Source organism: Bufo bufo, chromosome 6 (genome assembly GCF_905171765.1).
Source record: "Bufo bufo chromosome 6, aBufBuf1.1, whole genome shotgun sequence".
NCBI lineage: Eukaryota > Metazoa > Chordata > Amphibia > Anura > Bufonidae > Bufo > Bufo bufo.
In genome coordinates, this window is record NC_053394.1 from 326,837,984 (window position 1) to 326,851,607 (window position 13,624).

At 42.7% G+C, this 13,624-nt stretch overlaps 1 protein-coding gene across 6 annotated transcripts in view; it reads right to left on the minus strand.

Moving 5' to 3' along the window:
- The window catches only part of PHF20 (PHD finger protein 20), a 104,696-nt gene that overhangs the window by 63,417 nt on the left and 27,655 nt on the right, over positions 1 to 13,624 (minus strand). For 5 of the 6 annotated variants that reach the window (XM_040435807.1, XM_040435805.1, XM_040435804.1 and 2 more), the window contains exons 2-5: positions 4,505 to 4,621; positions 4,231 to 4,402; positions 2,222 to 2,306; positions 1,532 to 1,611 (exon numbers count right to left, since the gene is read on the minus strand). In XM_040435807.1, coding sequence (XP_040291741.1) covers positions 1,532 to 1,611; positions 2,222 to 2,306; positions 4,231 to 4,402; positions 4,505 to 4,587 — 420 coding nt within the window. In that variant the 5' untranslated portion in view covers positions 4,588 to 4,621. Of the gene's footprint in view, positions 1 to 1,531; positions 1,612 to 2,221; positions 2,307 to 4,230; positions 4,403 to 4,504; positions 4,622 to 13,624 lie in introns of those variants that run through there. The other variant, XM_040435806.1, reaches the window with a different exon arrangement.

Sequence of the window (13,624 nt, forward strand, 5' to 3'; positions counted from 1 at the left end):
GCAACAAAAAAGGATTTCATATTTTGTTAAATAATGTGCAAAAATATTTGGCATCGCTGTATTCCTACTGACCTGTAGAATAAAGTTAAAGGGGTTTTCTGAGATATTTTTTTTTTTTACTGATAACCTATCAGTATCTGATCATTGGGGACACAACACCAGGGACCCCTGCCAATCAGCTGTTCAAGAAGGCACCAGTGCACCACGGCCTTCTCCGATTTTACTAGGCCAAGTTAGTCGATCACGTGGCCTAGGAGCAGCTCAGCCTCATTCAAATGAATGGGGCTTAGCGCGATTGAAAGAATGGCCGTTATACTATGTTTGGCACTGTGCATGGTGAGCTGTGAGAAGGTCACGGCACTCACAGGAGTGCGTCTGCCTTCTCAAACCCCCACCAATCAGATACTGATGACCTATTCAGAGAATTGGTCATCAGTATTAAAATCAGTTTTAGAACCAAATACAACATCTTCTATTCAATTTTAAATGTATGCCGGTAGCTTTTTTTTATTCCATTTTCTGTACATTATTATGGGGAAAGCCATCTAGCCAGGGTTGCTATCATAAAGGACCCGTCGCCTCTCGAACATGTCCATTTTAGTAAATTGTATTCAGAATTAATTACCATTTTGGAGCTTCTCTTATGACTTCATGTTGGGTTGTCCCTCTTATTCCTAACAAGTTTATGAATGAATTGCCAACTGTGTTAGGCTACTTTCACACTAGCATTCTGAGGATCTGGCAGGCAGTTCAGTTGCCGAAACTGCCTGCCGGATACGTAAATCAGTATGCAAACAGAAATCATTTGTTTCTGGATCTGTATCCATCTGACAAATGCATTGAAATACCGGATCAGTCTCTCCAGTGTCATCCGGAAAAACGAATCCGGTATTTATTTTTCACATTTTTTTTAAAGGCCTGCGCATGCATCAATGCGGCAATTTCCTGAACACTTGGTACCAGATCCGGCATTAATACATTTCAATGGAAATTAATGCCGGATCCGAAAAATGTTCCGGAATTTAGGCTGGTATTTTCTCCGGCCAAATACCGTAAAAGGGAAGGAACGGAAGACATCCTGATGCATACTGAACGGATTGCTTTCCGTTCAGAATGCATTAGGGAAAAACTGATGCGTTGAGCCCCTATGACTGAATTCAATACCGGAAAACATTAACGCTAGTGTGGGTACCACTGCCATAGAAGATTGGACAGTGTTGACTGAAGGAACACATCCCCAAATCAAACTTCTAGTAAGAATAGAGGAACAGCACAACATACAGTTATATGAAAAGATCATCGAGTACTGCCATTTCATTGGAAATAAAAGTTGTTACTAAAACAGAAGTCAGAAGCGATGATAGGTCCTTTTTAGCATGGACATGCTTTACAGTAGTCACGAGGACCTATGACTAGTAGGACTATTGACGTCTATGAGGGCATTGTGGACATACTCGCTGACCTGTGCAGGGGGGGGGGGATGCAGAGCCAACTTAAATCAGTGCCCACACAACAGTCCCCAGTCACTTACCTGTTCTTTGGAAAAGGCTTTCACATGAATATTTTTAACTGTCTGAATAACACCATCAAAAAACTTCACAGTGTAAGTGCCTAATATAAAGAGGAAACAGAATATTTTTTATTCATAATGTAAGTTAGATTAATATTTCTTACATACAGATGCAAACCGCATAGAACTTGGGGGCATTAAACTGTAGATAAGTATATACTGCACACCAACAACTGTAAATCGGTTGTGCAGCCTGTACATATTGGTGACCTATCCTCAATATAGGTCATGAATATCTGATCGTGGGGGTCAGGCCTAGCACCCTCGCTAATCAGCTGTTTGGATTAGAGCCAGTTCTCGTTCAAGCCCAGCTTCCTCTTCAAAGATTACACTGAGTGTCATCTCGCTTGCAGCAGCAGCACAATTACAAGCGCTCGTCCCATTCAAGTGAATGAAACAAGCACTTGTAATTGTGCTGTGCTGACGAGACTACACCCAGTGTAATCTTGAAAAGGAAGTAGCGCTCGCATGAGAGCCGCCTCCTCTTCAAACAGCTGACAGGCAGGGGTGTTGGGAGTGGGACCACCACTGATCAGATATTGATGAACTATCATGAGAATAAGTCACCAATATGTACCGGCTGTACAACCCCTTTAAGCTATGCCTGTGAATTACTGCCTGAAAAATAACATTTCATTAAATAATTCTTACCATCTTTGTTGACAGATGTTATTTTTGCTGGATAAAATCGGCAATCGGACCAACAAGCCAAGACTTGTTCATTTACACGAAAAACCTACCAGTAGAACAAAGCATACAGATTAAATTCAGTAAGAATAATTCAGAAAAAAAAATAAAAATGCATGGCATCTTAAAGGGGTATTCCGGTAAAGTAACTCAATTTTTGAAAACCGGCATTAAGGCTGCAAGCTGTGACCCAACCAGAACCCATATCTATACATAAAACCAGAGCTTCAATTTACCTTACAATCCATTTGTCTAGCTCCTGTGTGACCCTGCACCACACCGTATCATGGCGCCTGATATTCCCTCACAAAACTTCATACTACAATCCTCACAATCCCTAGCTTTCCTGCTGCGAGTGTTGCCGTTTATGGATTGGCTGCCTGATATACAGTCCGGTCACGCCCCCTCTACTCAGTAATCACCAGCAAACTAACAGTCCATTCACACGTCCGTGTGTGTTTTGCGGATCCGCAAAACACGGACACCGGCAATGTGCGTTCCGCATTTTGCGGACCACACATCGCCGGCACTTGCGTACCCAGAAGTGCGGGTCCGCATTTCCGGATCCGGGCAGCACATTGGGCGGCCCCATACAAATGAATGGGTCCGCAATTCCGTTCCACAAAATGCGGAACAGAATTGCAGACGTGTGAATGGACCCCAAGGCCTCTTTCACACGGGCGTTGCGGGAAAATGTGCGTGTGCGTTGCGGAAACACGCGCGATTTTTCCACGCAAGTGCAAAACATTGTAATGCGTTTTGCACTCGCGTGAGAAAAATTGCGCATGTTTGGTACCCAAACCCGAACTTCTTCACAGAAGTTTGGGCTTGGGATCGGGGTTGTTTAGATTGTATTATTTTCCCTTATAACATGGTTATAAGGGAAAATAATAGCATTCTGAATACAGAATGCATAGTAAAATAGCACTGGAGGGGTTAAAAAAATAAAATTTAATTTAACTCCCCTTAGTCCACTTGATCGCGCAGCCCGGCATCTCCTTCTGTCTCCTTTGCTGAACAGGACCTGTGGTTATCACATGATCTTTTACCATGGTGATGGATCATGTGATGACCGGCGTGACGTCACCACAGGTCCTGTTTAGCAAAGGAGACAGAAAGATGCCGGGCTGCGCGATCAAGTGGACCAAGGTGAGTTAAATTATTTATTTTAACCCTTCCAGCGCTATTTTACTATGCATTCTGTATTCAGAATACTATTATTTTCCCTTATAACCATGTTATAAGGGAAAATAATAATGATCGGGTCTCCATCCCGATAGTCTCCTAGCAACTGTGCGTGAAAATCGCACCGCATCCGCACTTGCTTGCGATTTTCACGCAACCCCATTCACTTCTATGGGGCCTGTGTGGCGTGAAAAACACAGAATATAGAGCTTGCTGCGATTTTCACGCAACGCACAAGTGATGCGTGAAAATCACCGCTCATGTGAACAGCCCCATAGAAATGAATGGGTCGGTATTCAGTGCGGGTGCAATGTGTTCAACTCACGCATCGCATCCGCACGGAATACTCGCCTGTGTGAAAGGGGCCTAACACTCCCATTGTTTCAGAAGACATTTAGCTAGAAAACTGATAGCAACACACTGAGCATGCTCGACCACACAGAGGTTTAGAACTACAGGTCAATGTCATGGTAATTTATCAGGAAACAGTGGGTAGCAGGAGGAGGAAAACTACTTTTATAACTACTGAACGGTAAATGTGACATTTACATTATATTAGGTAATTATTGATGAATTAGTCTAAAACCAGTTATATTTATAGTAACTGGAATACCCCTTTAAAGATGACTGGTCAGGTCCCCTGACCCATCCTGTGTTATTAAATATTTTAAATTTCTGTTCCACTGTTATTCCTCCTAGAAACATGAATAAAATGACATCCAGGGGGTACAAACTTCAACAGAAAAACAATCCAGAAAATGTGACACAAAAATAGAAATTGTAATTACCACAGTGGCCTCGTCTTCTACCAAGCCTTCCCGCCTCAGCTGGATCTTTTCTAAAGGACGAAGGTAAGGACTGTCCCAGCAAAACCATTCATCATATCTGTGATTCCACCGTTTAAAATGGATCAGCACTTTACCTTCTTCATAATCTATTTCTTCAATGTGTGCGGCATACCTAGCAGCAAAACCACCATTTACATCAATGTTGTAAAGGTTACAAAGATGTAAAAGTATTTTCAATAGTGACGTTTGTAGTGTTAAGTGTAACAAGGCATACCATTTCTTCAGTCGATCACGTGCTTCCAGTTGTGCTCCAACTTCAAAGGAGATCCCTCTACGGTTCGGTGGGTGCTTCGTCATCGTACACACTGTCCTCTACTAAAGCCATTCAAGCCTGAAAAGCATAGATACAGTAGATGTTAGCACAGAAGGGATTCTCCATTACCTCCATACACCCAAACGGGTTAAGTGTCCATTTACACACATTGCGGATCCGCAATACACCCAGCCGGCACCCCCATAGAACTGCCTAAAACAAGCTCTATTTTCTTGCGGAGCTGCGGACTGGAAGTTCGGGGCCGCGCTCCAGAAATGCGGACAGCACAGTGTGCTCTCCGCATCCATTCCATCCCCATAGAGAATGAATGGGTCCGAACCCATTCAACAGAATTGCGGAACGGGTGTGGACACATTCACGGACGTGTGAATGGACCCCAAATCTGAAAATAAAAATAAAAATTTAATTTACTCAGCAATGGTATATGTGTGTCCGCCAGGCTCTGCTCTAGATACAGAATCTCACACTTACAGAGAAGAGCACGCTGAAAATCCATGACATTGTTTAGGTAACATCTGAAAGCGAGTGAAACAAAGGTACTGAATAATGAAACTGTACGCTGCAAAACAGTGGCTGGTAAAGTACTGGAGGTGGTGTATACAGAATGCTCAGATGGGCCAGGTAACAAGAATCCAGAAAGCTAGGTTGTTTCAGCAAAGTGGAGTTTGCTGAGGGACCATTTCACATTTACTAAATTGAGATAGGTGTTGGCAGTGGGACTTGCCATTCCCTCCCCCACTCCTGTACACCACTTTCCCTCCCTCCAAGGTAACCTCATTACTGGGTGGGAATAAATACACCCCGAGAGCCTCATTCGCCATCAGAGCCTGAGAGCTGTATGACCTGCTGGCTGTGTAACACCTGATGTCCTGTGTTAGCTGAGCGAATAGGTGAGGAAAACTGCTGTTTAGTTAGCAGGTGCTTTATTTTGATTTAGATTCCTGTGGATTTACTAAAGTAAAGACTAAAACTTTGACGCTCCCGTTTTTGTTCTGGATCAAAATAAATCCAATTTACACAAACTTTGAATCCTGTGGCATCTGCCATTGCCAAACACACCCACATGTACAGATCTCAATGCTTAAAGGTGTTCTCCGTTTTTCCTATACTAATGACCCATCACTTATCAGATAGGTCATCAATATCATATAAGCTGGGCCCCAACTCGTATGAGTGCTGTGTTCTCTTCACTGTGTAGCTGCTCGCCGTCGACATTGCAGTAGCGAGCAGAGTAATTACAGCTCCTCCATCCCATTCACTTAAAGGGAACCTGTCACCTGGATTTTGTGCATAGAGCTGGGGACATGGGCTGCTAGCACATCTGCAATACCCAGTCCCCATAGCTCTCTGTGCTTTAATTGTGTTAAACAGTTTTGATCCATATGCAAATGAACCTGATATGTGTCCTGTGTCCGGAGATGAGTCCAGCGGAAAGGAGCCCAGCACCGCCCCGCGTCCTCCGAATCTCCTCCTTGCTGGCGTCACAGAGCTGGAGCGCCAAAATCTCACGATGCGCGAGCTAGTGCATGCGCAGTGTTGGCATCATGTTCATTCCCTGTGCTGGCATCAGCACAGGGAATGAACTACGCATGCGCTAGCTCGCGCATCGCGAGATTTCGGCGCTCCAGCTCTGTGACGTCAGCCAGCAAGGACGAGATTCGGAGGACGCGGGGCGGTGCTGGGCTCCTTTCCGCTGGACTCATCTCCGGACACAGGACACATATCAGGTTCATTTGCATATTGATCAAAAAGGTTTAACACAATAAAAGCGCAGAGAGCTATGGGGACTGGGTATTGCAGATGTGCTAGTGGCCATCTAGCAGCCCATGTCCCCAGTAGGGATCGACCGATTATCGGTTTTACCGATATTATCGGCCGATATTCAGGATTTTGAACGTTATCGGTAACGGCATCTATTTTGCCAATATACCGATAACGTATTGGGAACACAGAACGCGCTGCTCTCAGCGCTCTCTGTGTTCCCTCAGCAGCACAGGGGAGAAAGAAGCAGTGTCTCCTCCCCCTGTGCTGCTGCCAATTAGAGGAGAGAGGACAAAAGGAGAGGGGCTGTGGCCACCGCTCCACCAATGAAGATAAGTCTTTCATTAATTCATATACAGGAGGCGGGAGCTGGCTGCAGAATCACATAGCCGGCTCCCGACCTCTGAGCAGTAGCTGCGATCTGCGGTAGTTAACCCCTTAGGTGCCGCGGATCGCAGCTACCGCTCATAGAGGTCGGGAGCCGGCTATGTGATTCTGCAGCCAGCTCCCGCCTCCTGTATATGAATTAATGAAAGACTTATCTTCATTGGTGGCGCAGTGCACCCCCCCAAGCATTAATCAGTGCGCCCCCCACCCCCATATTAAAAACGTTGGTGGCGCAGTTATTGCTAAGGATATGGGGAGTATACTAGCCTCCTCAGGCATGTCTGTCTGAAGGGAACAAAGTTGTTTCATGGATAAGCCATGACGTGATAAGCATTCATATCCTTGAGGCACACCTGCTGTATGAGGTTCAATTTATATATTCATAATAAAGAGATATATATATATATATATCTGTATGGTATATTTAGTTTACATTTTTAATCAATAATTCATGTGTTCTCTATGTGTAACAATGTATCGATTTGTATATATGTTATACCATGTATTTATCATTTAGAAGGTATTGTAGACGATACAGAAACATTGAAGTTTATGTTAATTGGATTTCTGAGAAGAGTAAATGTTATTTCAAAACAATAGTTATTCATGGATGTAGATAAGTGAAATGTACAAGTTCCAATGCCAAGCATCAAAGCAGTTATATAAAATTTTCATCAAGTTAACACATTTCAAAAAGATAGAAGACAGCAAACTCCAACCAGTCCAGGATATAGGTAATTAAAAGTGTCAGGAAAATACCTTCCTCAATGATTTATATAAAAAAAAAAAAATGGCAAGAAGGTCACATGAAAGTATTAGATATTAAGGGCTTTTTCACACTTGCGTTGTTCTGTTCCGGCATAGAGTTCCGTCGTCGGGGCTCTATGCCGGAATAATCCTGATCAGGATTATCCCCATGCATTCTGAATGGAGAGAAATCCATTCAGGATGCATCAGGATGTCTTCAGTTCCGGACTGGAACGTTTTTTGGCCGGAGAAAATACCACAGCATGCTGTGCTTTTTGCTCCGGTCAAAAATCCTGAACACTTGCCGCAAGGCCGGATCCGGAATTAATGCCCATTGAAAGGCATTAATCCGGATCCGGCCTTAAGCTAAACGTCGTTTCGGCGTATTACCGGATCCGACGTTTAGCTTTTTCTGAATAGCGTCCTGGCAGCCATGGTAACCAAAGTCCTGTTTGCCATGGTAAAGTGTAGTGGGGAGCAGTATACTTACCGTCCGTGCGGCTCCCGGGGCACTTCAGAGTGACGTCAGGGCGCCCCACGCACATGGATGACGTGATCGCATGGACTTTAATAGCATCCTGGCTGCCATAGTAACACTGAACGCATTTTGAAGACGGATCAGTCTTCAAATGCTTTCAGTTCACTTGCGGTGTTACGGATCCGGCGGGCACTTCCGGCAAATGGATCCGTCGTGTACTCCGGACAACGCAAGTGTGAAAGAGGCCTTAGTTTTAAATGCTTAAAAGTTGTGATGTTCATCTGCAGTACCACAGTGCCATCTGGAGGCAGATGGACAATATTATATCATTTCATTATTTGTTCTATGCCATATTAGGAGTCAACATGACATCACTGTATTATTAGCATGCGAATACACCCACCTTACCTGATTGGGAATCCCTAATCTAAAGGGGATGATTCTTAGATAAGGGGGGGAATAATTACTCGTGTACAAAGCATTAGGAGAGAGCCATATATCCATTCAATCAAAAAGAACTTTACCAAAAGAAACTTGGATTATTTTTTTGGATTACTAGGAGAATTCTTGAGAACTGGTCCCATCTGAACTCTGTCTACCTTTGACCCTGTAATGTATATTTGTGTTTACTGCTTGTGATAAGATATTTCTCTCGGTATATAGCCAAGAGTCCCCATACTGTGGGAATATATAGTGTTAGATGCCTCCATAATGCTGATTATTCTCTTAGCAAAGATGCATATTGTTAATGGAAGATCTGACATTATTTGAAAAGAGGACTAAACCCTTGGAAAGTTATTTTCCATAGTCTGATTGCCGAGCTGAATATTTTATCATATTAATATCATATTTTTGATTGGTCATAGGAAAACAGAGTCAAGGGATAACTGTTATTTTCCTGTATATCCGTGTTCTATTGCTATAGCCTGTTTGATAAACAGAAGATCCTAAGTTTCTCTTTGTATATGAGTCTGTTAAAAGTATGACACTGGTTGTCGTAAATCATACTGTTCTGGTGAGATAGGGGTGTGTTACCACCACCGTGTGGTACATTTTGGGTATTTTGTAACTTCATAATAGGTTTTGCAATTGTATTGATTTTATATTCTTTGTTTTATAATAAACAATTAAATATTTTTGCATATACAATTGTTCCTTTGTTTCACTGCTTGCACAAATCAAATTAAGATACCCGATAAAAAGAACTTAGAGGCGTGTTTATGTCCACCCGAAGGATATAATAATTTTTATGTTTTTTTTCTATCCTCTCTTTTATATGAAGATTCTTTTATATAGAAGATATATGACAATAGGACATACATTTAGCAAACCCAGATCTCTCTGCCTCTCACCCCACCTCGCCATTATGCAGTCATGTAACAGGCTGCAAATCACAAGCGCACACTGGGATTCAGGGAGCCAGCCATTCAGCAGGCTTCAATAAAAAAAAATTATTGGCTAAAGGCAGCAGTGATTTCTGATGCCAGCAAAATGCCACGATCACCCAGTGAGCGAGCGTTTGTGTCCTCATCAGGTGATCACAGTTATCGGGAACAAGCATTTCTACAAATGCTCATCCCGATAATTGGCCTGATCAGCATTCTGTTGTGCGGCCGTTCTGTGCATTGGGGACCACAATTGCAGTCCCCAATGCACGGGCAACATCCGTGCAGCGGGCCGGACCATTCAACTTGAATGGGTCAGTGGTCTGTCCACACCACAAAAAAATATGACATGTCATTTATTTGCGGTGCAGAACAATGGAAAGAACCACGACGGAAGCACTCCGAAGTGCTTCCGGTGTTCCGTGACTCTGTTCCGCATCTTCAGAATTGCGTACCGATTCAAGTGAATGGGTCCGCATCTGTGATGCGTAGTGCATGTGGCCGTGGATTGCCGACCAGCTGTTTGCGGGCTCCAATATGGCCATGGCCGCCCAACGGCCGTGTGCATGAGACCTTAGGCTACCTGCACAAGTCGTAGAGGACGCGTTTTTTGTGCTCAGATTCTTGTGTGGAAAAACTGCTGATACTGTATTATGCTGCAAAGTCAAACATTTCACAAGTCTCATGTACACTTTCATTCCGTGTGGAAATTGAACTGCTGTGTAGATTTTCAAATCTGCAGCATGTCAATTGTTTGTGTGGGGGTGACAGGCAGCAATACCATGTGGATATTGGTGAGAAAACGCACAGAAATCAGCACGGAATTTCTGCAAGACGGCCTGCACCTTAGGTTGTACTGCAGATCTCACCCTCGCATTGCAGAGAGGGAAATCTGCACAATTGACACGTTGTCGATTTCAAAATCTGCACGACAGGTTGAACTCTGCAAGGAGGAAAAAAAAGCAAACCGCATGAGATATGTCTTATTTCCTACACTTTGCTGTTAACAGAGTTAGGCGATACACTGGTATTCACCATTTTTAATTACTGCAGTATTTCAGTGACGTCATAGGGGCAGTCACACTGGACAGTGCGCCGCTTCTAAACATCTGGCGCACGTTACACATCTGTACACACACCTCTATAGCATAGATGTGCCCAGCAGCTGCCCAATAACCAGGGAAACCAACCCGCTATCTAACTTCCCAGCATTGCCCCGCCCACAGGAAAGTCTGGGCACAGGGGCAGAACGTCATCTCAGAGAGAGAGATAATTATAGAATATATATATATATATATATATATATATATATATATATATATATATATATATACACACATATACACACACACACACACACACACACACACCTAAAGAATTATTAGGAACACCATACTAATACGGTGTTGGACCCCCTTTTGCCTTCAGAACTGCCTTAATTCTACGTGGCATTGATTCAACAAGGTGCTGATAGCATTCTTTAGAAATGTTGGTCCATATTGATAGGATAGAATCTTACAGTTGATGGAGATTTGAGGGATGCACATCCAGGGCACGAAGCTCCCGTTCCACCACATCCCAAAGATGCTCTATTGGGTTGAGATCTGGTGACTGTGGGGGCCATTTTAGTACAGTGAACTCATTGTCATGTTCAAGAAACCAATTTGAAATGATTCGAGCTTTGTGACATGGTGCATTATCCTGCTGGAAGTAGCCATCAGAGGATGGATACATGTTCTCATTCTGTTTACGCCAAATTCGGACTCTACCATTTGAATGTCTCAACAGAAATCGAGACTCATCAGACCAGGCAACATTTTTCCAGTCTTCAACAGTCCAATTTTGGTGAGCTCGTGCAAATTGTAGCCTCTTTTTCCCATTTGTAGTGGAGATGAGTGGTACCCGGTGGGGTCTTCTGCTGTTGTAGCCCATCCGCCTCAAGGTTGTGCGTGTTGTGGCTTCACAAATGCTTTGCTGCATACCTCGGTTGTAACGAGTGGTTATTTCAGTCAACGTTGCTCTTCTATCAGCTTGAATCAGTCGGCCCATTCTCCTCTGACCTCTAGCATCCACAAGGCATTTTTGCCCACAGGACTGCCGCATACTGGATGTTTTTTCCTTTTCACACCATTCTTTGTAAACCCTAGAAATGGTTGTGCGTGAAAATCCCAGTAACTGAGCAGATTGTGAAATACTCAGACCGGCCCGTCTGGCACCAACAACCATGCCACGCTCAAAATTGCTTAAATCACCTTTCTTTCCCATTCTGACATTCAGTTTGGAGTTCAGGAGATTGTCTTGACCAGGACCACCCCCCTAAATGCATTGAAGCAACTGCCATGTGATTGGTTGACTAGATAATTGCATTAATGAGAAATAGAACAGATGTTCCTAATAATTCTTTAGGTGAGTATAATTATATATTATATATTATATATATATATATATATATATATATATATATATATATATATATATATATATATATATATATATACACACATACACATATACATACATACATACACATACATACACACACGTTTCTTAATTCATCAACTTCTTATTCACATGCTTTGTATTTTTCCTTTTTTGTGTAAATCAATTAAGAGAATGTTTTGCCAGTAATAGAAGTTGCATAGAGTAGATTTCAGTTCTGGCACACGAACCCACTGCTTTCTGTGTCTGAAAGGCATGTCTATGATGCCAATGTGCACACTCTGAAGAACCCATTTATCAGGGCTTGTCTATGGGAGTGCCAGAGTCTCCAGCACTCCCATAGAACAGCAGGGCGCATGCCCGACGTGCCGCTCCATCGGGTCAGGAGCTGAAGGGATCTGGAAGTATCGCTATCTAAACATATCTTCTGATCTCGACATGGAGTATAATCATTATGTTACGGTTTAACCACCTCAGCCCCCAGTGCTTAAACACCCTGAAAGACCAGGCCACTTTTTACACTTCTGACCTACACTACTTTCACCGTTTATTGCTCGGTCATGCAACTTACCACCCAAATGAATTTTACCTCCTTTTCTTCTCACTAATAGAGCTTTCATTTGGTGGTATTTCATTGCTGCTGACATTTTTACTTTTTTTGTTATTAATCGAAATTTAACGATTTTTTTTGCAAAAAAATGACATTTTTCACTTTCAGTTGTAAAATTTTGCAAAAAAAAACGACATCCATATAGAAATTTTGCTCTAAATTTATAGTTCTACATGTCTTTGATAAAAAAAAAATGTTTGGGTAAAAAAAAAATGGTTTGGGTAAAAGTTATAGCGTTTACAAACTATGGTACAAAAATGTGAATTTCCGCTTTTTGAAGCAGCTCTGACTTTCTGAGCACCTGTCATGTTTCCTGAGGTTCTACAATGCCCAGACAGTACAAACACCCCACAAATGACCCCATTTCTGAAAGTACACACCCTAAGGTATTCGCTGATGGGCATAGTGAGTTCATAGAACTTTTTATTTTTTGTCACAAGTTAGCGGAAAATGATGATTTTTTTTTTTTTTTTTTTTTTCCTTACAAAGTCTCATATTCCACTAACTTGTGACAAAAAATAAAAACTTCTATGAACTCACTATGCCCATCAGCGAATACCTTGGGGTCTCTTCTTTCCAAAATGGGGTCACTTGTGGGGTAGTTATACTGCCCTGGCATTCTAGGGGCCCAAATGTGTGGTAAGGAGTTTGAAATCAAATTCAGGAAAAAATGACCTGTGAAATCCGAAAGGTGCTCTTTGGAATATGGGCCCCTTTGCCCACCTAGGCTGCAAAAAAGTGTCACACATCTGGTATCTCCGTACTCAGGAGAAGGTGGGGAATGTGTTTTGGGGTGTCATTTTATATATACCCATGCTGGGTGAGAGAAATATCTTGGCAAAAGACAACTTTTCCCATTTTTTTATACAAAGTTGTCATTTGACCAAGATATTTATCTCACCCAGCATGGGTATATGTAAAAAGACACCCCAAAACACATTCCTCAACTTCTCCTGAGTACGGGGATACCAGATGTGTGACACTTTTTTGCAGCCTAGGTGGGCAAAGGGGCCCATATTCCAAAGAGCACCTTTCGGATTTCACTCCTCATTTTTTCCTGAATTTGATTTCAAACTCCTTACCACACATTTGGGCCCCTAGAATACCAGGGCAGTATAACTACCCCACAAGTGACCCCATTTTGGAAAGAAGACACCCCAAGGTATTCCGTGAGGGGCATGGCGAGTTCCTAGAATTTTTTATTTTTTGTCACAAGTTAGTGGAAAATGATGATTTTTTTTTTTTTTTTTTTT